A 20,259-nucleotide genomic window follows, 5' to 3' on the forward strand; every position below is an offset into this window, starting at 1 on the left:
GTTTCCTGTCTCTGTGCATAAATGGTGCTGCTCTCCCGGTCACCTCTGGACAGTTTATGTTATTTTATATATTCCTAAAGGTACCTGAGAAAGAAGTGCTTCCTAAAGAACTGTACCTGGAAGAACTCCAGATCCACATCACCGACCATTTCCTCTGGAGAAAGGACCTGAGGGAGCAGCTCTTACCATTTCATTTGTAAAAATAATACCCATTCCAGGATTCTCTGACCTGCTCCGTGGAAACATGTAGGACAAAAGAAAATCAATCCAACTGATCATTGCAAAGAGTAAACAATAATTTCCTTAAATTAATTAATTCCTTAGATAGAGCTTTTTTTCCGCCTCCCATATATAATAAATATAATTTAGAATTATATAACTCTAATTATAGATCATTAAATGATAATATGAAATATAGACTTGGGGTGGGTCTGTACTTATATCACCATTAAAAAAACCCTCAAAAACTCCTTTACAAGATCACTGAAACTGTGAAAAGCAGCGTGGTATGTCTGAGCAGCGTTGTTGCAATTGGTGATGCCACGCATGCTTTGAGTAGCAAGGACTTTACCTCCAAGTAAAGTGGTTTATTTTAGGAAAAACAAACTCAAACAAATTTTGGGTACAACCAGCAGCCTCACTAGGATTGGTTTTTGCTCCCACAGCAACACCAGCCTTTCTATCTGTGGAAATAATTCCCACAGAGGAAGGTCACAGAACCATTTAGGTTGGAAAAGCCCTCTGAGATCATCCAGTCCAACCCCAGCAGTGCCAAGCCCACCACTAAACCATGTCCCCAAGTGCCACATCCACACAGCTTTTAGACCCCTCCCAGGGCTGGTGACTCCACCACTGCCCTGGGCAGCCTGTTTTTAACAATTTAACCCAAAAGATCCATCAGTGACAGAAAAGGCCAATTCTCAGCCAGTGCAGGCAGATCTGCAGCACTGGTGTCTGAAAGCATCACATCCAGCCCGCGAGGCACAAGCACAGACCTGCCAGCGAGACACAGGGCATGATTTCCCAGGCGTGAGAAATGAGTAATCACAGAGGAAACATCAGCCCCCCTCCTCTTGGTACCTGTTAAAGACAATGTTTTACCTTTTTTTCCACAGGAAGCTGCATTTCTGTGCCCCCTCAGAGCCCAGGGAGATTCGGATCACCCTGGTGTGGTGACACAACGCCAGCCTGCCGGGGCTTTGCTTTCCAAATGAAATCTAACCCAATTCACCTGCTGCCTCATCAGAGCGAGGTGAGGGCAGGGCTGCAGGTACTGCCCGGCTGGGGGAGCACTTTGGGCAGCCAGGAAAGGCTCCCACCCACCCAAACAGGGGAAAAAGGGTGTTCACCATGAGCTAGGGCTGAGGGAATCGATCCCGCAGAAGCATGAGCTGGCAGCACCCTGTGGTGATGCTGAGAATCACAGAATCCCAGAATAGTTTGGGTTGGAAGGGACCCAAAAGCTCATCTCATTCTACCCCCCTGCCATGGGCAGGGACACCTTCCACTAGCCCAGGTTGCTCCAAGCCCTGTCCAACCTGGCCTTGGACACTTCCAGGGATGGGGCAGCCACAGCTTCTCTGGGCAACCTGTGCCAGGGCCTCCCCACCCTCACAGGGAAGGATTTCTTCCTAATATCCCATCTAAACCTTCCCTCCTTCAGCTTGTGGCCATTAAATATCCCATCCTGCTCTGGAATTGACAAGCTCTCAAGGATCTGGATTAGGAAAACCTGCGGTTCTTTCTGAAAACCACCCTGGCGACAAAGGAAAGGATAAAATCACAGCCAACTGATTCCTGTCAATCATCTGTACAGGGTGGGAGGGACACTGGGATGCTTCCAGCGGCTCCAGCTCTCCAACTGGGAACCGTCAGGGTGGGCTGCAGCTTTCCAACCCATTCTTGTACCCCTGAGCCAAGCCCCTGGTGCAGGCACTACGAGCTTTGGGAATAAGAGTGACTTTTCCTGCAGGGTCTGGAAGCAGCAAAGATTAGGTCAAAGAAGGTTTTTCCAGGCTAAGCCCATGCAGAGGGAAGAGCTCCCAGTGCTGCAGCCAGGTCACTTTGGCCATGGCACAGCCGGACAGGGATGGAGCCTGTGGCTGCCTCGGGGTGCACGTGCCCTGTCCCAGGCACCCAGTGACTCCTCATCCTGCTGGCAGCTCCAGAGCCCAGCTCTCCTCCCAAAGCAGCCTCTGGCTCTCCTTATCTGACTGTTCTGCTCTTTAAAATTACCAGCAGCTCTCGCCAGGCGCTGATACAGAGACAAAGATGATTTTTTTCTCCTGCTGATTATTTGACAGGGACGAGCCCCTGGCTCAGCTCGGGCAGCTTTAATAACCAGCCCAGCTCCGTCAGATTGGGATGAATTAATCACTGCCCCGCACCAAAACTCTCAATTTTGCAGAACTTCAGTGACTGCTCTGACAATTTCCACCCCTCTTACCCCCAAAAAATACCAATGGATGATGAGTATTTTTAATGTTCCCCTATTTAAGTAAGATATGAGGGAAAAGATGAAGAAATCTTGCATGTGGAATCAGAGACTTCTAAAGGAAATGGAGCTGACAGGCAGCGACTGGCTCTGGATCAGGATCACGGTAAAAATCCATTAGCCCTGGACTGCACACTTATCCCAGGGAAAATCGGAATTATTGCCTCAGGCTTCAAAGAGATGCCTGTGGAGAAGCAAAGGTTTGGGTTTCCTTCAAAGGAAAAAGAAAAGAAGAAGAGCTAAAAATGACCAACAGTGTCCAGCCCTGGTTCCCGTTCTCATGTGGGGCAATTCCCAACGGCTGGACCACCCTCAGCCCACCCTGCCCTTGCCCCACAACCACTTTTCCCCCTTTTTGCTCGCCCCTGGGATCCCCCGACGGGGCGGCCGCTGCCGACCCCCGGGAGCCCCGCGCGGTCCCTGCGCCCGCCCCGTCCCCCCTGCGCCTTCCCCTCCTTTGCAGCCTGGGGAATGCCCTGGATGAGGCCCCGCAGCCCCTCCCGGGGCTCCCCGCCGGGCCGGGGGGCGGGATGCGGCTCCACGCGCGATGCGGGGCGGAGGGATGTGCGCGTCCCCCCCAGCACCTGCGACACCGCGGGTGGGAACGTCCTGTCCCTCCGGGACTGAAAGGCTCAGGAAGCGGGAGGGCAAAAAAAAAAAAATAAATAAAAAATAAAAGACAAAACAGGACAAAAAAAACCCCAACAACACAAAAATCCCGCTGAGAGCGGCGGTGCCGGAGCCTCCCGGTGAAAATCACCCCGCGAAGGGAACGCTCCTCCTCGTCCTCACGGGAACAGCGGCGGGCAGCGGGCGGCTCCCAGCCCGGAGCACCACGGACCCCCGGCAGGTAAGAGCGCTCCGGGACCGGGGCTGGGACAGACAGACAGAGACCGGGACCACCCCAAAAACCAGACAGAGCCGCGGGGTTCAGCTTGTACCGGAGTGGGAGCGGGACCCTGGCGAAGCACAGAAGGGCTGGTTCGGCTCCTGCGGGGGCATGAGGCAGAATTAAAGAGTTCAACCGAGCTTCGGAATTTTCATTCTCTAATAGTTAATGAGCATTTTGGCTCCTCGGCTGCAAGTTTCCGGATGATTTTTGTGTTCCCGGCCCGGGCAGGGCACGGGGACCCGGAGCTGTGATACCACAGCGTGCGCTCTGCCTGTACAGCCGGGGTGCAGAAAACCACAGTATCCCTCGGTTAATTACAGGGGTTACTTAATTAATGCTGGTTTGACACTCCACTGGGGGAAAAAGACTGTTCAGATTCTAGTGAGGGGAATGAAACATTAATTTTGACACCGTGGGGTCCAAGAGAAGGGTCCTGGAGGGGAATTCTTCATTTCCATACACTTTCTGCTGGCATATATTTGACCGCATCCCCTCTGTGCTTCTGTGAGCGGGTTTGTGGAGGTTCCCAGGGAACCAGGCATTCCCTTCCTCCTTCTGTCCCTCCCAGCCCAGCTGCTACAGGGAAAGACAGGAGAAGCCGAAGTTCCGTGGATGGTGGAGAAATAACTTAAGGGGGTGAAATAATCCAGCAGGATGGGGGAATGGGGCCGGCAGGGAGAGACACGGGAGTGCAGGGGATAGAAAGGACCCTCCTGCCCAGCCGGGTGGGCGGAGGCTGACGGGGTCGGGGTGGAATTAACTGGGGTAAATGAAAAGCGAGAAATGCAGAACTGCCTTTTATTTCTGCCTCCATGAGGCTTCCGGAGCTGCTTTCCGGGTCCTGCTGCCCCAAACTGGCAGCTCCCCGCAGATCTGGGCTGGCTGATTAACCATTTCACAGCCAGCTTCCCAACTTTGCTCCCTGCCAGGGGCTGTGCAGGAGGACCTGGACGCTGGGGACAGCTCCTTCTGCCCTGAAGTTCAACCCACACGCGTTTCTCTCCCCTCCAGGGCTCTGCTTGACTTCGAGGTGTGGAGAAGCCGCATCGGCCACAGGGGCTCCCATGGCTCAGCTGCCCAACGACTCCTGGCACAACAGCACAGTCCCCCTCTTCACCGGCCTGGACCTGCTCCTGGAGCTGAAGCCGCTCTTCATCCCGCTCTACGCCACGCTGGTGGCCGTGGCCTGCACCGGGAACCTCTTCCTCATCCTGCTCATCGCTCTCACCAAGAAGCTGCACTGCACCACCAACTTCCTGATCGGGAACCTGGCGGTGGCCGACTTCGTCATGTGCCTGGCCTGCGTCCCCCTCACCGTGTCCTACGCCTTCGAGGCGCGGGGGTGGCTCTTCGGCGCGTTCATGTGCCACTTTGTCACCCTGCTGCAGGCTGCCACCGTGTTCGTGTCCGTGCTGTCCCTCACGGCCATCGCCATCGACCGCTACGTGGTGGTGGCGTATCCGATCCGCAGGCGGATCGGCCGCAGGGCCTGCGTGTGCCTCGTGGCCTGCATTTGGCTGCTCTCCATCGTGGCCTCCGTCCCCACCTCGCTGCACACCCACTACCTGGACCTCAATGCCATCGGCCACGACATGATCATCTGTGAGGAGTTCTGGAGGCACGAGGAGAGGGAGCGGCTGCTCTACTCGTGCCTGATGCTCCTCCTGTCCTACCTGCTCCCGCTGCTGGCGGTGTCCGTCTCCTTCTGTGCCATCACCTACCGCCTGCGCAGGAGGAACGTGCCGGGCGCTGCCTATCGCTGCCAGGACAAGTGGACCAGGACCAAGCAGAAGACCTTCCGGGTGCTCACCGTCTCCGTGGTCTGTTTTGCCATCTGCTGGCTCCCTCTCCAGGTGGTCAACTTCATCCGGGACATCGACGAGGAGTTCACCATCCTGGACAAGAGGTATGTCAACGTCATCCAGGTCTCGTGCCACCTGATTGCCATGAGCTCCGCCTGCTACAACCCTTTCATCTACGCCTCCCTCCACGACAAGTTCTGGTTCCACCTCAGCAGCTACTTCCACCGCAAGAAGAAGAGCTCTGGCACCGTGTCCTGCAAGGCCTCCCGGTTCAACACCTGCTCCACCCTGGCAGATGCTCCCACCAGCGCCTCGGATAAGATGGCTTTGCAAACCAGGTTATCTTAGCTGGAGGACCTCAAGGGAGAGGGTTTGCTTTCAGACCTGGTGGGTGCTTGGCTGTACACTGGGTGTAGGAGGTGGCTGCTGGTTGGGCTGGTTTGTTGCTGCTCCCAGAAAAGTCTCTCGTGCCTGGAAAGGCAACAAAACTGACAGGCTTTCTGTCCTAGAATTATAGAATGGTTTGGGTCAGAAGGGACCTTAAAGCTCTTCTCATTCCAACCCTCCTGCCACGGGCAGGGATGCCTTCCTCTAGCCCAGGTTGCTCCAAGCCCCATCCAACCTGGCCTTGGACACTTCCAGGGATGGAGAAAGTGTCCTCATCACTTGAGCAGCTCAAGGATATTTTGTTCTTTGGGGACAACAAACCAGTGCAACAACAAACACCTGAGCCGGGCAAAGGTTTTGATGAAGCAGCAGTTTCTCGGCTCGTTGGAACAATGCAATGGATGAGTATCATGGCTGGGGATGGGGCATATCCCAAATCTTGGCTGGGTGTAGTAGGTGTCCAGCACCATATCTGGAGCACAGAGACTTCACCCCGTGGCATATTTAGAAGGTGGGTCAGCGCCTGAGCAAGGCAAACACCCCTTGGGCGCATTTGAAAAACTCTTTGGAGAGCGCACGTCTTCCTTCTGCAGGATAAAGATTGTTCCTAAGCAACAGGCAGCACTTTGTGCCATGGGAAGAGGTCGGCTCGCACGGGGAGCCGTGAAATTGCTGCGCATTTATTCTTTTAAATTGTGGTTTATTGGTGGGAGGACAAAGGAGGCTCAGAAACGTGCGTTCTGCAGGTGGAGATGGGGACACGTGGCCGCCGACAGCAGGCAGCTGGTTTGGAACGGGGGGGACTCCATAACCTGCCTGGCTCTCCGGAGGAGCCGCCCCTGTAACCAGACCGGGCATCCCAGTTTCTCCAGCCAGATGTGCAGATGTAACAAGCCTCATCCCTGAAATCATCGCTGCTCTGCACGGCCGAGTAGGACTCGAAAGATCCCAAGTGATGAGTTTTCTGGGGGTGATGCCTCCCTCTCTGCTCCCTGGGCAGTTTAAGTGGTGTATGTCCGTGTTCAGGCTCCTGTGGTGGAGGTGGGAACCCAGTGCTGGGCTGCTCTATCCCAGAAACTGCTGGATAAAGGGTGGGTTCTCCTGTCAGATGCTCCTTGGCATCTCAAGTGCCTCTGAGGCCCATCATGCAAGCAGCACACACAGAAAGCAGCATCTCCTTGCACCCACTGCCCAGCTCGGTTTTAACCTCTTGATTCCCCAGGAGAAGCCTTTGGGAACAACCCCCAGACACCAACAGCCCCAGAGCCACCACGTCTCGGGGTCCCAGCAGCTGCTGGCTACCATGAGCTTCTGTGCTCTGTGGGGCTGAGGACTTTAAAGCCCCCAGGCAGCACATCCTCACCCCTGCATGGAAACTGCCCTGGCATTGCCCACCCCTCCTGCTTCAGCGAGCAGCTCAGGCTCTCCCAGGCAGACACAGCCAGCTGGATCCCAACAGGATCCCTAATCCACTCCCCTTATGCCCATCCACAAGCTGCTGCTCACTCACCTTCCTGCTGAGACCTCCATGGTGATCCTAGAAGGACCATATGATCTTGCTGTGGGGTGACCAGTGGAGACAGGGATGCATCCAATGTGATTCCAGTGACCTCTATCCCATTCCCACAGAGCAGCTCCCTCCTTGGCTTCCTGCATCTTCCTTGGGGCTGGGCTGGGCTGCTCAGCCCAGAGGAGCCAAGCAAAGCCCTGATTGTCCCTCCTGTAATAAAGGCTTTAAAAGTTCAGGCTGTGTGTGTGTTGGTGTGAATCCCACAAAACCAAGAAATCCTTGACTGCAGGTCAGTCACATCACAGGAGGATGCTGACTTGGATGTATTTAGCTCTGTCCCCATATTTGTCTGATATTTCTTCCCAATATCCCACCTAACCCTCTCCTCTGTCAGTTTGAAGCCATTCTCCCTTGTCCTCTCACTACCAGTCTTGATTCCTTCTCTCTTCATTTCCTCCCATCACAACCTCTATTACTTCACTCTTAATTAAAACCCCTAAATTGCCCTAAATGGCTCTTCTTGCCCTTTTTTATCCTCCCAGCTCTGGCTCAGAGACATTATTGTGACAAGGTGGGTGGCTTGGAAAGAGGAGACACCCCCACACACATACTCATCCCCATCACTGCCACCATTTATCTGCAGGATCATTTAAAAATCCATATATCCATCCTGGAGAACTGATTCACAAAGAAGACAAGGTTTCCTCTTCCGTGTTTCCAGACTAGACTGGAATTTGCAGTTACTGAGCACCGGGAGAGCAAATCCCCACCCTCGGGTCCCCCTGCTGAGATGTTTTTCTCATTCCCCAAATTACCCTGCAGGAAAAGGGAAAACACTATTTTGGGGAGGGGGGGTGGATTAAAAGCTGAGTGACTTCTGAGAATAAACCCAGAAATCCCGGAGCTGCCGTCTCCAATTCACAGGAACCGGATGCATAAAGGAGAGCAGTGTTTGTTTTCTTATTGGAAGTAAATTAATTAGATAAACTGGGGAGAAAAACATGCTTGAAGGCTGATTCTGCAGAGCTTTCCTTGCTGGGAGGTTTTCTACCAGGAACCTGTGGGTATAAAGGGGGATATTTCTGTTAAATCATCCTCAGTTATTTATAGTTTTGCCCAATATTCTGCCTGAGCACTTTTCCTCCTCACAAACTCTCTTGTTGGTTGAAAAATGGTTAATAATGAATGGACTCTGTGATCTTAAAGGTCTTTTCCCAACTAAACAATTCCATAATTCTATGATCCTCTTTTCTACTGGCATTTAGTGCCTGTAGCTCTCCCACCTGCCAGGACACAGCCCAGGAACATCCAAGTTCATCTGTTTGGAGTTGTCATTGACTTGGAAATTGAGAATGCTGCATTTAGGTGGATCTCCATCCGCTTTTTGCTCACACAATCCTCCTCAGATTGATTATAATTAGTGATTTCAATAGCCCAGATATGACTTCAGCCTCCCTGTTTGTTTTTGTCCCCCGTGCCCACCCTCCAACCACCCTCCTACCTCTGGTGACTCGGTGGTTTCTCCCTCACACTCAGGAACCCAGGATGCTGACACTTCCCTGAGCTGTGTGAGGGCACCTCCAAGGACCACCTTCCTGAATGACAACCTCCAGCATCAGCTTTGGGCAGGGATTTTTAAACTGAATGAGGACAGGGTTAGATGGGTTATTGGGAAGAAATCCTTCCCTGTGAGGGTGCTGAGGCCCTGGCACAGGTTTGCCCAGAGAAGCTGTGGCTGCCCCATCCCTGGAAGTGTTCAAGGCCATGCTGGATCGGGCTTGGAGCAACCTGGGATAGTGGAAGGTGTCCCTGCCCATGGCAGGGGACTGGAATGAGATGAGCTTTAAGGTCCCTTGCAACCCAAACCTTTCCAAGATTCCATGATTCTGTGTCTTAGCACCTGGCATGGAAGAACAACCACACCTCCTCCCCAAATCTCCTCATTTCTCATCTCATTTCTAATCTCCCTCTGCCTTGGGCTGTTTAGAAAGTTGGAAAACTTCCCTCAGTGTAATGACCCTGCCAATGGGGTTTTCCTCATCAGAAACCTCCAAAAGGGAAAATACTGGAGACCAACAGTGGGATTTAACAGCAGGAAGCACCTGGGCCATTTAGGCTCAGCCTGTTTAGATGTCTACAGCTCTAAGGGGCAGATAATGTAATTTATTACAGCGCTGTTCTTTCGAAAGCACTCGAGAGATTATTATTTGAAAGAGCTTACCTACATGCAAGGTATTATTCCCATTACTTGATCCCCATCCAGGTTTCTCCCACGGCTGCAGATGATGAGGCCCTTTGTCCTGGCGCTGCAGAACGAATCGTGATGAGCAAGGATCAACGCTGCTTCCGTGTGTATTCTTGGAAATTTCCTCCTTTGTCTCCTAATCAAGCACAGCAAACAAAATTAGCCTGGTAATTTTCCACTGGTTTTAGCCTTCCTCCCCAACTCGCTGTGTTTGTTCTGTCTGGATGTCATCAGTGATGACAAAACAGCCAGAACAGAGGAGCTCCTCGGCTGAGCCGGGATTGTCGGGCAGATTTTGTTTGTGGAGCTGGAAAATGCTTAGAAAATGTTGGTTCATTTTGTCCCATTACTGTTATTTCCTGGTTTATTAAGAATAATATTCCAACCCAAGCCACCGCTTCTGATTTCCTTGATAGGTCTTGCAAAATACCTTTCACATTTCTCTGAGTAGATTCCATGGGCTGTGCCCAGCTGTGCCCAACTCTTTCTTCCTGGGCCTTGGCTCCAGCTAAAGAGGCAGATTTGCAACATGTACATGAGTAAATTAGGCTTATTTTCACTTATTTTGGCTAAAACCACAGTTGCTACAGCTCAGGCCCCAGTAATGATCCTGGAATGGTTTGAATTGAAAGAGGCTTTATGCTCATCCAGTCCCACCCCCTGCCATGGGCAGGGACACCTTCCACTATCCCAAGTTGCTCCAAGCCCCGTCCAACCCGCCCTTGGACACTCTGGGGCTGGATCCCATGGGATCAGACGGACTGAACACCTCCCCATGGATGTCACCTCTCTGTGAACCGCTGGATCCTTCAGCAGTGGTGAATTATTGAAAGCACCGCAGCTGATTTATGGACGCGCCCGCTTCAGACTCATCCCGTATTCCCCCGCTGCCTCCACTCGCCGTGAGACACTCCAGAGCACTCCCATTTTAATTTCTGGAAGCGTGGCAGGCTCCCGCTGCAGCAAACGAACCAAGATTTCCTAAACCCCGGGTTACTTCTCATCCATCAGTTTTATCCGTCGTCCCGCTCCCGCAGCCGATGCCAAGAAGCTCCTTAATCACACGCCACGGTCACTGTGTCCTCGCTCAGGGAAAAATCTGACACTTGCCAGACTTAATTCAACATTGTCCCCGAGCTGGTGATGAGGTGCTTTGTGCCAGTCCCAAAAACCTACAGCCACACCCCAGCTCTGCACGACCGCCCAGGGCTCTCCCGCAGGCCAAGGATGGAGCAGGGCTGGGAGACACCCCAAAAATCCCACACCCAAAGCACCACTTTTACTGTGTATTAATATCCAGTTATGGGAGCAATGAGGGAGACCCAGACATTTCCTGCAGCAGGGACGGGGTCATCTCACATCCCCTGGCAGCGAAGACCTCGGGGTGATGCTCCAGAACCCCCTACGGGGTCCCACCACAGCAGGGTCCCAGGCAGGGGGTGGTGGGTGGCTGTTTGCACCCCCGGATCACTCCAGCCCATCTCCTGGCTCTGATTAGGGTAATTAGGCCGAGGCCACGCGCAGCGTGCGGGTGCCGGGCGCTAATTCCATAAAGGAGGCGAGCGCTGTGATTGCCGCGGAGGGAAGCGCTGCCGAGCGGCTCCTGGTTGCCATAGGAACCCATCAACCCCTGGGAAAAGCCAAATTGCTGGACCGAGTCAGCTCCCTCGGCGGTGGCAGTGGGGGGCTCTGCCTGGTGACACCTCTCCTGCTCCAGGAAGCAGGAATGGAACCAGGGCAGCCTCAGGGGGTGAAACGTCGTGGTGGGGATGCCTGGAACTCCAGACAGACCTTAGAGCCCTTTCCTGTCCCTAAAGGGGCTCCAAGGGAGCTGCAGAGGGACTTTGGACAAGGGCTTGGAGTGACAGGACAAGGGGGGATGGCTTCCCACTGCCAGAGGGCAGGGTTAGATGGGATATTGGGAAGGAATCCTTCCCTGTGAGGGTGGGGAAGCCCTGGCACAGGTTGCCCAGAGAAGCTGTGGCTGCCCCATCCCTGGCAGTGTCCAAGGCCAGGTTGGACAGGGCTTGGAGCAACCTGGGCTAGTGGAAGGTGTCCCTGCCCATGGCAAGGAGTGAATGGGATGGGCTGCCCTGGCAGGGGGATGAAAGGCCCCTGCAGGTTTTACCAGGGCTCCATTGCTGAGCCTCTGCGTGATGCTGATAAAGCTCCAAAGTTCTGGACTAGGATCCTTGCAGCTCCTTATCCCAAAAACACAGCAAAAAAAAGGCATTGCAGTAATCCCACTGGCTGGCAACAGGAGCTTGGAGAAGCAAACATGAATTTTTAAGATTTACCTTCAAACTCAGCCCAGGGCACAGCCTGGTCCTTCTCAGCACGGCAGGGACTGTCACCTCCCAGGCCACCCCGAGCCCAGAGCAATGCCTGGAGATATCCAGGCAGGTTTACTGATGCTCATCCCTCCTGTATTAACAGGAAATCTTAATTTCTCTCTGCCACGGGGTGTTTCCAGGCTGGTAGCTCCTTCCTTCCACCTTCCTGGGTCTCTATAATTATTTACGTGTGGGCTGTGTTTACTGGCAATTAAATGGTTCAGTGGCTCTGAGACATCAGTCTCCTCTTAACATGTTGTCTGCCAGATTGCTTCCTGCCGGCAGTCCCTGTGGGACGGGGAATTCTGCCGAGCCCTCCGGGGCTGCCTGTGGATGGGAGGGAGCAGCTGGCAGAGCTCCCCCCCACCCCTCCCGGAAAAATAACGCTCTGGCAGAGCAGGTTTGGAATTTGGAGCCAAGGGGAGGGGATGAGGTTGTGTTAAACACCGTGAAACCAGGCGGATCCGAGCCCTGGGAGAGCAGAGGGGTGGGCAGGGGTGGGCTGTGCAGGAGCATCCCAGCCTGGAGCAGGGAATGGAGGGATGTGACAGCCTGGGATGGGGCCGTGCAGAGACTCTGTGCCTTTGCAGCTCCATCCTGTCAGTGCCGGGAATTTGCTGCCGGAGCCAGTCCTGGCTCCAAGGAGCTCTTTGTGAGCTCTCAGCAGGGAAGAGTCCCCAGTCCTGCTTTCCCAACAGGACTCTGCCACAAACCAGATGTTTTTGTGGCCACCCAGAGCATCTCCAGCTCCTCATCCCCAGTGGCTGCTGCTCGGTTCCTTCCAATCCCCCAGCCCCAAAACACCCCCCAGCCCTAGAATGCCTCCCTCAATCCCACAGAACAACTTGATTCTGGATGGGGCTTGGAGCAACCTGGGCTAGTGGAAGGTGCCCCTGCCCATGGCAGGGGGTGGAACTGGATGATTTCTAAGGCCCTTTCCCACCCAGATCACTCTGGGATTCTCCCCAAAGTCGGGCTCGCTGGGCTCTCATCAGCTCCACTTGGACTTGCTAATGATCAGGCAGTGGGACGGGGGTGTGGGATGAGTAAACAGCATGGGGATCCAGATATTTATATGTATTTGTTGTGGTTTTACATTTTAAATCTCAAGCCTTTGCTTGTTTCCCCCTGCCCAGCCCTTTCCCAGGTTAGAAACGGGCCTGGATTGCCACAATTCCACCCCTCTGCCAGCAGGAGATCCAAGCCCTTGCCCAGCCACACTCTTTATCCTTTACTCCTCACTCTGGCACCTTAGAAGTCCCTCAGCAGGGGTTTCCTCAGGCACCTGCATGTTGCTGCTGGTTCCCACCCCCCTGTTTCCCTCCTCACCTGATGCTCCCCAATAAACAGGATTTTGCTGGTTGCTGGAAGCTTTTCCCAAGCCCTCGGTGCTTCCAGGAGTGCAGAAGGATGTGTTTAAGCCCTGAAGTGCCCTGTTGTTCCCCATTCCAAGCTCCCACCAGCAAATAGCACTCACCAGAGCCACGGAAAGGTGCAGTTCCCATGCTGATCCCGGGCCTCACTGCAGAGCTCAGCGAGGATAAACCCTGATGGGGATTTATTTTAGTCCCTCTCATAACTCAGCAAGGATTCTGTGGCTCCCATTAGCACTTTGGGGAGGTATAAAGCAAATTCCTCAAGTTTCTTGCCTGGAAATCACGTTAAGATTTGCTAAAAGCAACAGAAGATGCAGTTTATAATTCTGGGTCTGCAAAGGAAAAGCTTTTGGTGAGTTTAAATCCCAAAGTGTTTTTTTTTCCCCCAAAGAAAAGGAAGCCACCATTGCTTTATAGGCAAATGGAAAACAGACTTGGAAAATGCCCTGACACAGAGAAGAGGTTGGATATAACCAAGGCAGGAGACTCCTGCCTGTTACCTGAGACAGGATCCCAGCTTTGGTTCCCAACCCCGCGACAGATGTCCTTTGGGATCCCAAATGTGGGGGGCAGCCCTGCTGAACTTGGTGGCACCAGCGCTGCAGGGGGAGCAGCTGAGGTTCTGCAGAACCTTCCCACCCGACCGCGACATTTCGGATTTCTCCTCTTTTAACCCAAAGGACCGACTGCCAAGGATAAGGCTATCCAAGGAAAACCCCGTGGAGGCACGTGGGCCCTGGCAGAAGGTGCGTGACCGACAGGTGTGTCCCCTCCTCCTTCCCGCTGGCGCTGGGCCTGGGGATATTTTGCTCGAGATGCGACTTCCATTATTTCCATGGCAACCATCCTTTGTCGGGGCTCAAGACGCGGAGGTTTTTTAACTACTCCCCGTTTGCCAATTCAAGCCCCAGAAGGACGCGGGGAAGTTCTCATTCACATGCAAAACAGCCGCGATAGAAGCCGAGGGGTGCGGCGGAGGGGGCACCGCTCGGGCTCTTCACCTCGGCCTTCCTCCTTTCCGAGGTTTACAGGGGGAAGGAGCCCCGTCCAGGGACACTCTGGGATCCACCACACGTGGGTGTGTTGGGGCACAGTTCTGTCAAACCCACCCATGGCAGCAGATGGACCTTGATGAGCTTTAAGGTCCCTTCCAAGCCAAACCATTCCATGATTCTGTGAATGCCAAAATATCTCTACACACAACAGATCCACTGGAGACATTGTCCTTTGGCTCCACGTTTGTACCTGAGCTGCTGTGAATCCCCTGCTCCCGCAGCCATCCCCTCTTACCCTGTGCTCCAGAGGATGGCTGGATCCTGCTCCCACCTCCAGCACCTGCTGGCAGCTGTGGAATGTCCTCCTGATTTATTCTACCCTGGAGAAACACCTGACAAAGGAAAGAAATGATACAGCCGCCGAGGGAAGTGACTTTTATTTTTCTTCCTGCTTGTCCAAAGCTTCCTTGGGGAATTGTGCCATTGGCCACGGATAAAGCGAAGCCCCAGTGATGGAAACCTGATGGATTTCTCATTTTTGCTGACTTACAGACAAACTTCTGCAAGGTTCCACCTGCATTAAAATCCTCCTTACCAGAGGGTAAAAGGAGGTGGGAGTCCATTTGCTTTATTTAAAGAGAAAAAAGCGACCAGTGCTATCCAGAAAACGAGTGAGAGAGTCAGAGAAAAGCAAAATCCTTCTGTGCACAATAAATTAGATTAAAGGGACAAGAGACTGAAATTTAATATAGGGAACAGAAGTTGCAGCAGATAAACAAACAAGCAGCATAAACCTTGAAAACTACTGAGAAATAAACATTTAATTAAAAACCCAATCACCAAACGAGCAGGAAATGTTCCTTCAGCTTCCCAGAAGCGCAGATAGTGAAGTCTCACCGGCTTATTCCTAGTTAGGGAGACCTGGATGTCAGGTTTAATTACAGCTCAGCACCACCCCCCCATCAGCATCTGTTTCATGAAAAAAACCCGATTCCCAGCTGGATCTGGTGCCTGTGGCTGGAGGACAGGAGAGATCTCCAGCTCTTCCAGCACCAGGCACCAAAACCCCCGAGGACAGACAGGAATGTTGCACAAGGAGAGCAAAGCCAATTTCTTACCCATTTTTGTCCAGGATTGGTGGCTGCAGATTCAGGACACAGCCAGGACCTCAAATCCATGAATGCAGCAGTCCTTGCTCTCATGCCCAGCCATGATCCCTCTTATGAAAGGTAAAAATCCCTCAGCCCAAACTGCCCTGGGCTACTCAATCCAACAGTGGGTTTGGATACGGCTCCAGGCCCTTCTTCCGGACAGTTTTACAAATCCCAAAGGAAACACCTTAAAAAGGGGGAAGGACAATTAAGAGGTGAATCCCAGGAAGCCACCAGCTCCATAACCCATCCCTGCCACTTTGTACCAACTCCACAGCAGTGAGGAGCCCCTTTGGCTGCTTTTCATCCCATTTCCCCGTGTCCCGTCTCAGCGTTCAGCTCCGATGTGTCCCTTCTCCATTTGTTACTGCCGCTCTGGCAATTAAAACACTAATTAATCCCAACAGCAATAGCCAATTCATCACACCTCCACGAGGGGCAGAGGCCTCTCCAAGAACACAAATAATCCCAAGGAAAGGCACTCGCAGGGTAATTCATATAAAAACTTTATTAGAAACGAGGACATGGCCTCCCAGGAACAATATCCCGTGTTATATCCCGAACTTGTACAATTTCAGAGCCATAATTAAATACAAGAGCTACAAAAAGGGTGTGCACAGCTATAAAAGGAAGGAGAACTAATCCCCAAAATGCCATTGTTTCAAACACGGCCGGGGAAAGGATTTTTCCACGGTGGTTTCCACGCAGGGCCCACGAGGCTGTGAGCTGGCATGATGCCCGTGGGATTTGGTTTCTATCCTAAGGACCAGGATGGGGTTTGGTCTTATCCCAAGTCTGTATTGCTTTAATTCAAAGGGAAGAGCAGAGTGTCATGGTTTGAGATCGCATCTGATACGTGATGCTGGTTAAACAGTTGTACTTTCAAACCTTAAAATCACACAGAAAAGGAGAATTATCCTATCCCTAGTTATATTTTGATGGTAAATAATAATAATAATTATCAATAATAATAATAATAATAAAACCCAGAGGTACTACTGACACAGAAAAAAAAAAAGACCAGCCTCATTTAAGCACCATCTACAATGAGAAAACAAAAGATAAATGGGGCCTGGTTTATAAAATAACCTTTTTTTTTTTCCTACTTATACCCAAACCCCATCTGCTGCCTGACCCAGGACCAGTTTAACAGCGCGGATTTTTAGTGCATCAACTGCCATGTTATGATTTCGACTCAACCACACACCACTTCATATAAAACACGGGAAAGGAGGAAAAAATACTTAAAATATATGAATTTCTCAGGTTCCTTACGCGTGTTTTCCACGTTGTGCCATAAAAAAAATGGATTTGGAGCAAGATAAAGAGATACAAAAGCTACTGTGCTCGAGTCAGCAGCGAATGTACATGGGAGAGTCAGAGCCGTACAAAAAGTATCCTAAATAGCAAAGGCAATATAGAATATTTCATATAAAACAGGGTTTGCAAAGTATAAAATTGGGAAACAATGCATAGAAGAGCGCGTTTCACACAGCGGCAACGGCTGTGCTAGCGAATCCTTGCAGCCGAGGCGGGATTCCCACCGGAATCACTGCCTGCAGAACTCGCTGGTGATGTTGGGGAGGGGGTAGGCGAAGAGGGAGAAGTCCAGGATGTACTTTGGGAGGAGCTCCTTGATGAGCCGGCGCTGGGTGTTGCACAGGTAGTAGTGGAGCGTCTGGGCCGTGACGGGCTTGTACCAGGCCTGGCGCTCCGGGAAGCGGATGAAGGAGGGCGCCTGGATGCGCTCCAGGACGTGGTCGGCGTCGTCGCGCAGCCGCTCGTAGGAGCCGATGAAGTCGTACCTGACGGCGCAGGGCTGGCACAGGTTGTAGATGGGCATCCAGTGCTCGTTCATCCGCTCCACGTCCTCGTCCAGCAGGTACCGGAGGAACTCGGAGAAGGTCACGTCGTCGCCCGCCGAGTTGCCGCCGTTCTTGCGGTACCTCCGGACGATCTCCACGCCGTACTTCTGCTGGTACTCCTTGATCTCCCCGAACTTGTTCCGGTAGGCCGAGAGCAGCCTCTCCATGGGGTTCCGCACGAAGAGGAACTTGTAGTAGTGCTTCAGGCGGTAGCTGATCTCCTCGGGCTTCATGTCCCCCAGGAACACCAGGTCGCTCTTGTGGTCCATCTTCCCCTGCACGTCCACGCTCTCCAGCGCCCCGTCCAGCACCTTCAGGATGCGCTTCCAGTTGGAGCAGGCCACCTTGGGCACGTAGCAGTAGAGGAAGCGGTACTTGTCGCTGACCAGGAGGTGCCGGAGCAGGGTGCGGCGCTGCCCGGCCGGCAGGTCCCACACGGTGCGGGGCATGGAGCGCTGCCCGCACAGCGCGCGGATCGTGCGGTTCCGGGTGTCCCGCAGCACCTCCAGCTCCAGCCCCGGCCCCGCGGGAGGCTCCCGGCGGGACGGCGGCCCCGCGGGCGGGTGCGGCGGCGGCGGCCCGACCTGTGCGAGGATGCCGCGCTGGATCATGAGGAGCAGCCCGCTGGAGGCCAGGATGACGCCGAACATCAGCATGGAGGGCAGCAGCGCCGCGCCCCGGGAGCGCGCCCGGCTGCGGCCCGGCGGGACCCGGCGGGGCTCGGCGGGGCCGGGGGCGCGGGGCTGCATGGCCGGGGGGGCTCCCGGGCCGGCCCGGCCTCGGGGGGTCCGGCCCGCGGGGTCAGCGGGCGGGGCGGCCGCGCTGACGGAGCGGGGCGGGAGGAGGAGGAGGCGGGACCGCCCCGCGCTGCGACCGCCCCGCCCGGGGCCGGGGCGGGGAGAGGGGAGTCACTGAATCCCGGAATATTTGGGGTGGGAGGGGTCCTAAACACCGTCCAGTCCCAGCCCCTGCTGCGGGCAGGGACAGCTTCCACCGGCCCAGCTTGCTCCAAGCAATATCCGATCTGGACTTGGACACTGCCAGGGATGGGGCAGCCACAGCTTCTCTGGGCAACCTGTGCCAGGGCTTCCCCACCCTCACAGAGAAGGATTTCTTCCCTGTATCCATCCCAAATGCCCCCTTCTTTCAGTTTGAAGCCATTCCCCCTCGTCCTGTCACTCCAGCCCCTTGTCCCAAGTCCCTCTCCAGCTCTCCTGGAGCCCCTTTAAGCACTGCAAGGGGCTCTAAAGTCTCCCTGGAGCCTTCTCTTCTCTGGGCTGAACACCCCCAGCTGTCCCAGCCTGTCTCCAGAGCAGAGCTGCTCCAGCCCTCTAATCACAAGAATCCCAGAATTATTTAGGTTGGAAAACAGCTCCAAGATCATCAAGTCCAACCTGTGCCCGATCCTCACCTTGTCACCCAGCCCAGAGCATTGAGTGCCATGTTCAGTCGTTCCTTGAACACCTCCAGGGAGTGGTGACTCCACAACCTCCCTGGGCAGCCCATTCCAATGTGTGATCACCCTCTCTGAGAAGAACTTCCAATGTCCAACCTAAACCTCCCCTGGCACAGCCCAAGGCTGTGTCCTCTTGTCCTCTCCCTTATTCCCTGGGGAGAGAGCCGAACCCCCCCCCAATCTCCCCTGTTCTGTCAGGGAGTTGCAGAGAGCGAGAAGGTCCCCCCTGAGCCTCTTTTTCTCCAGGCTGAGCCCCCCCAGCTCTCTCAGCTGCCCCTCATAGGACTGACTCCCACTAACCATCCCTCTGGAGCGAGCCCAGAGCCACCCATGGGATCCCCACCAGCACCCCGTGATAACGGATGGGTTTTGCAATACCAGGCCAAACCAGCCATAATTAGTCATCGTGCCACACTTTATAATATTCTCTAATTCTGTAATCCCTGCACAGGTTTAGCACCTGGAGGAGGAGCAGACACCCGTTACCTGCAGAGCCGAGGACGCTGTGCCACCACCTGAGAGCCAAAGGACGGGATTTTCCAACACTTTGTTTGGGCATTTCCCCCGAACCACCTCTTTGAATGACTGCAGCTGTTCCACCACCTCTGCTTAAGGCAAAGCACTAACCTGGCCATCAGGATGCCATTTCCTCATCCAGCAGAAATCATTCCACGCTGCCATTGTTCTCCCTGTTTTCCTTCAATGAGTTTTCCGAGCGTACCACGGGGCCTGGGCTCTCAACCAGCCTTGCAGGGACTCTCTGTCAGGAGCTTTTTTAACATCAAGAGAAAACCAGCTTCCACTTACTTTCCTTTGATCAAAAGCCAAGAGCGTTTTGTCAGCCAAGGCAGACAAAGCCCTTGGAGTGCAGTGCCAGAGCCTGCAGCTACATTATTTCACATTTCCCAGTTTTATTTGGATGTAAATACAGCTTTAGCTCTAAGAGGACACGGATATCCTACCCTGCCACCAGCAAAGCTGCACACACGAGGTGATACCAGATTCCTGCTCCGATTGCAGAGGGCAAGTCCTGATCTGATCTCAACACCAGCCCAAACTGAAGCTGTGCCAACATATATAATCACTGAGGCAAAGAAAAAAAAATCAGGCCTTCTTGGAAATCCCTCCTCTTGGAGAAAAAGCCTCACTGCAGCAAACTCCAAAGCAGCCAAGGGGAATTTTTATTTATTAGTCCGGCACCGCTCATCCCTTTTTGTTCCTATTCTCCCCTAGTATCTCCAGGTCAGGAGCAGCTGCATGTGGTAACAGAGTGCTTCTGGAAAGAGAGAGAAATAGGAGGCTGCCCACAAGGTCACTGGGGCTATTTTCCAAAGGGAATTGAATTTAAGGACTGGTCTGAAGAGCACAGGTACAGGGTAGGATGCAGAGTCCCTGTGGGACCAACACAGCCAAGCAAATAGACAGCTCAGGGGGTGGTTTGCAGGGTTAAACCCTGTGTCACTGAGGAAAATTAATTGTGGTTACACTCAATGTGCCTAATTAACACCCAGAGTGAGCAGTAATTTGATTTTTGAAGCAGTTAAAAGCCGCCTCACGTTCAGAGTGCGCAAAACTCCGGGAACATGTTTCCCAGACGGATCCATTCCTTCAGGAAAGGTATATTTAGCACATAAAATGTCACAGAGGAAACAAATCTTCAGGCTCCTGTGGTTTGTTTATACAACAAACCACAACGATGGAAGGGTTTGGTTCTCTCTTATGAGGGAGAAGGGAAACCCACACAGCCCTTCCC

The 20,259-nt window shown here is 53.4% G+C and overlaps 2 protein-coding genes across 2 annotated transcripts; one reads left to right on the top strand and one right to left on the bottom strand.

Moving 5' to 3' along the window:
* Positions 1 to 3,190: 3,190 nt before the first annotated feature.
* On the top strand, positions 3,191 to 5,539 carry LOC127466361 (prolactin-releasing peptide receptor-like). The gene is made up of 2 exons (XM_051777089.1): positions 3,191 to 3,344; positions 4,398 to 5,539. The coding sequence occupies exon 2, from the start codon at positions 4,451 to 4,453 to the stop codon at positions 5,534 to 5,536; it is 1,086 nt and encodes a 361-aa protein (XP_051633049.1). The 5' UTR covers positions 3,191 to 3,344; positions 4,398 to 4,450; the 3' UTR covers positions 5,537 to 5,539.
* Positions 5,540 to 15,674: 10,135 nt separating this feature from the next.
* Positions 15,675 to 17,822, bottom strand: CHST14 (carbohydrate sulfotransferase 14). The gene has a single exon (XM_051777090.1). The coding sequence runs from the start codon at positions 17,797 to 17,799 to the stop codon at positions 16,735 to 16,737; it is 1,065 nt and encodes a 354-aa protein (XP_051633050.1). The 5' UTR covers positions 17,800 to 17,822; the 3' UTR covers positions 15,675 to 16,734.
* Positions 17,823 to 20,259: the final 2,437 nt, after the last annotated feature.

The sequence above is a fragment of the Manacus candei genome, unplaced genomic scaffold, assembly GCF_025592945.1.
Source record: "Manacus candei isolate 608988 ecotype Guabito, Panama unplaced genomic scaffold, ASM2559294v1 h1tg000009l, whole genome shotgun sequence".
In the NCBI taxonomy this organism is placed as follows: Eukaryota; Metazoa; Chordata; class Aves; order Passeriformes; family Pipridae; genus Manacus; species Manacus candei.

Bases quoted from the DNA above. Each gene is read 5' to 3' on its own strand.
- LOC127466361 (XM_051777089.1), top strand. From the start codon at position 4,451: ATGGCTCAGCTGCCCAACGACTCCTGGCACAACAGCACAGTCCCCCTC.
- CHST14 (XM_051777090.1), bottom strand. From the start codon at position 17,799: ATGCAGCCCCGCGCCCCCGGCCCCGCCGAGCCCCGCCGGGTCCCGCCG.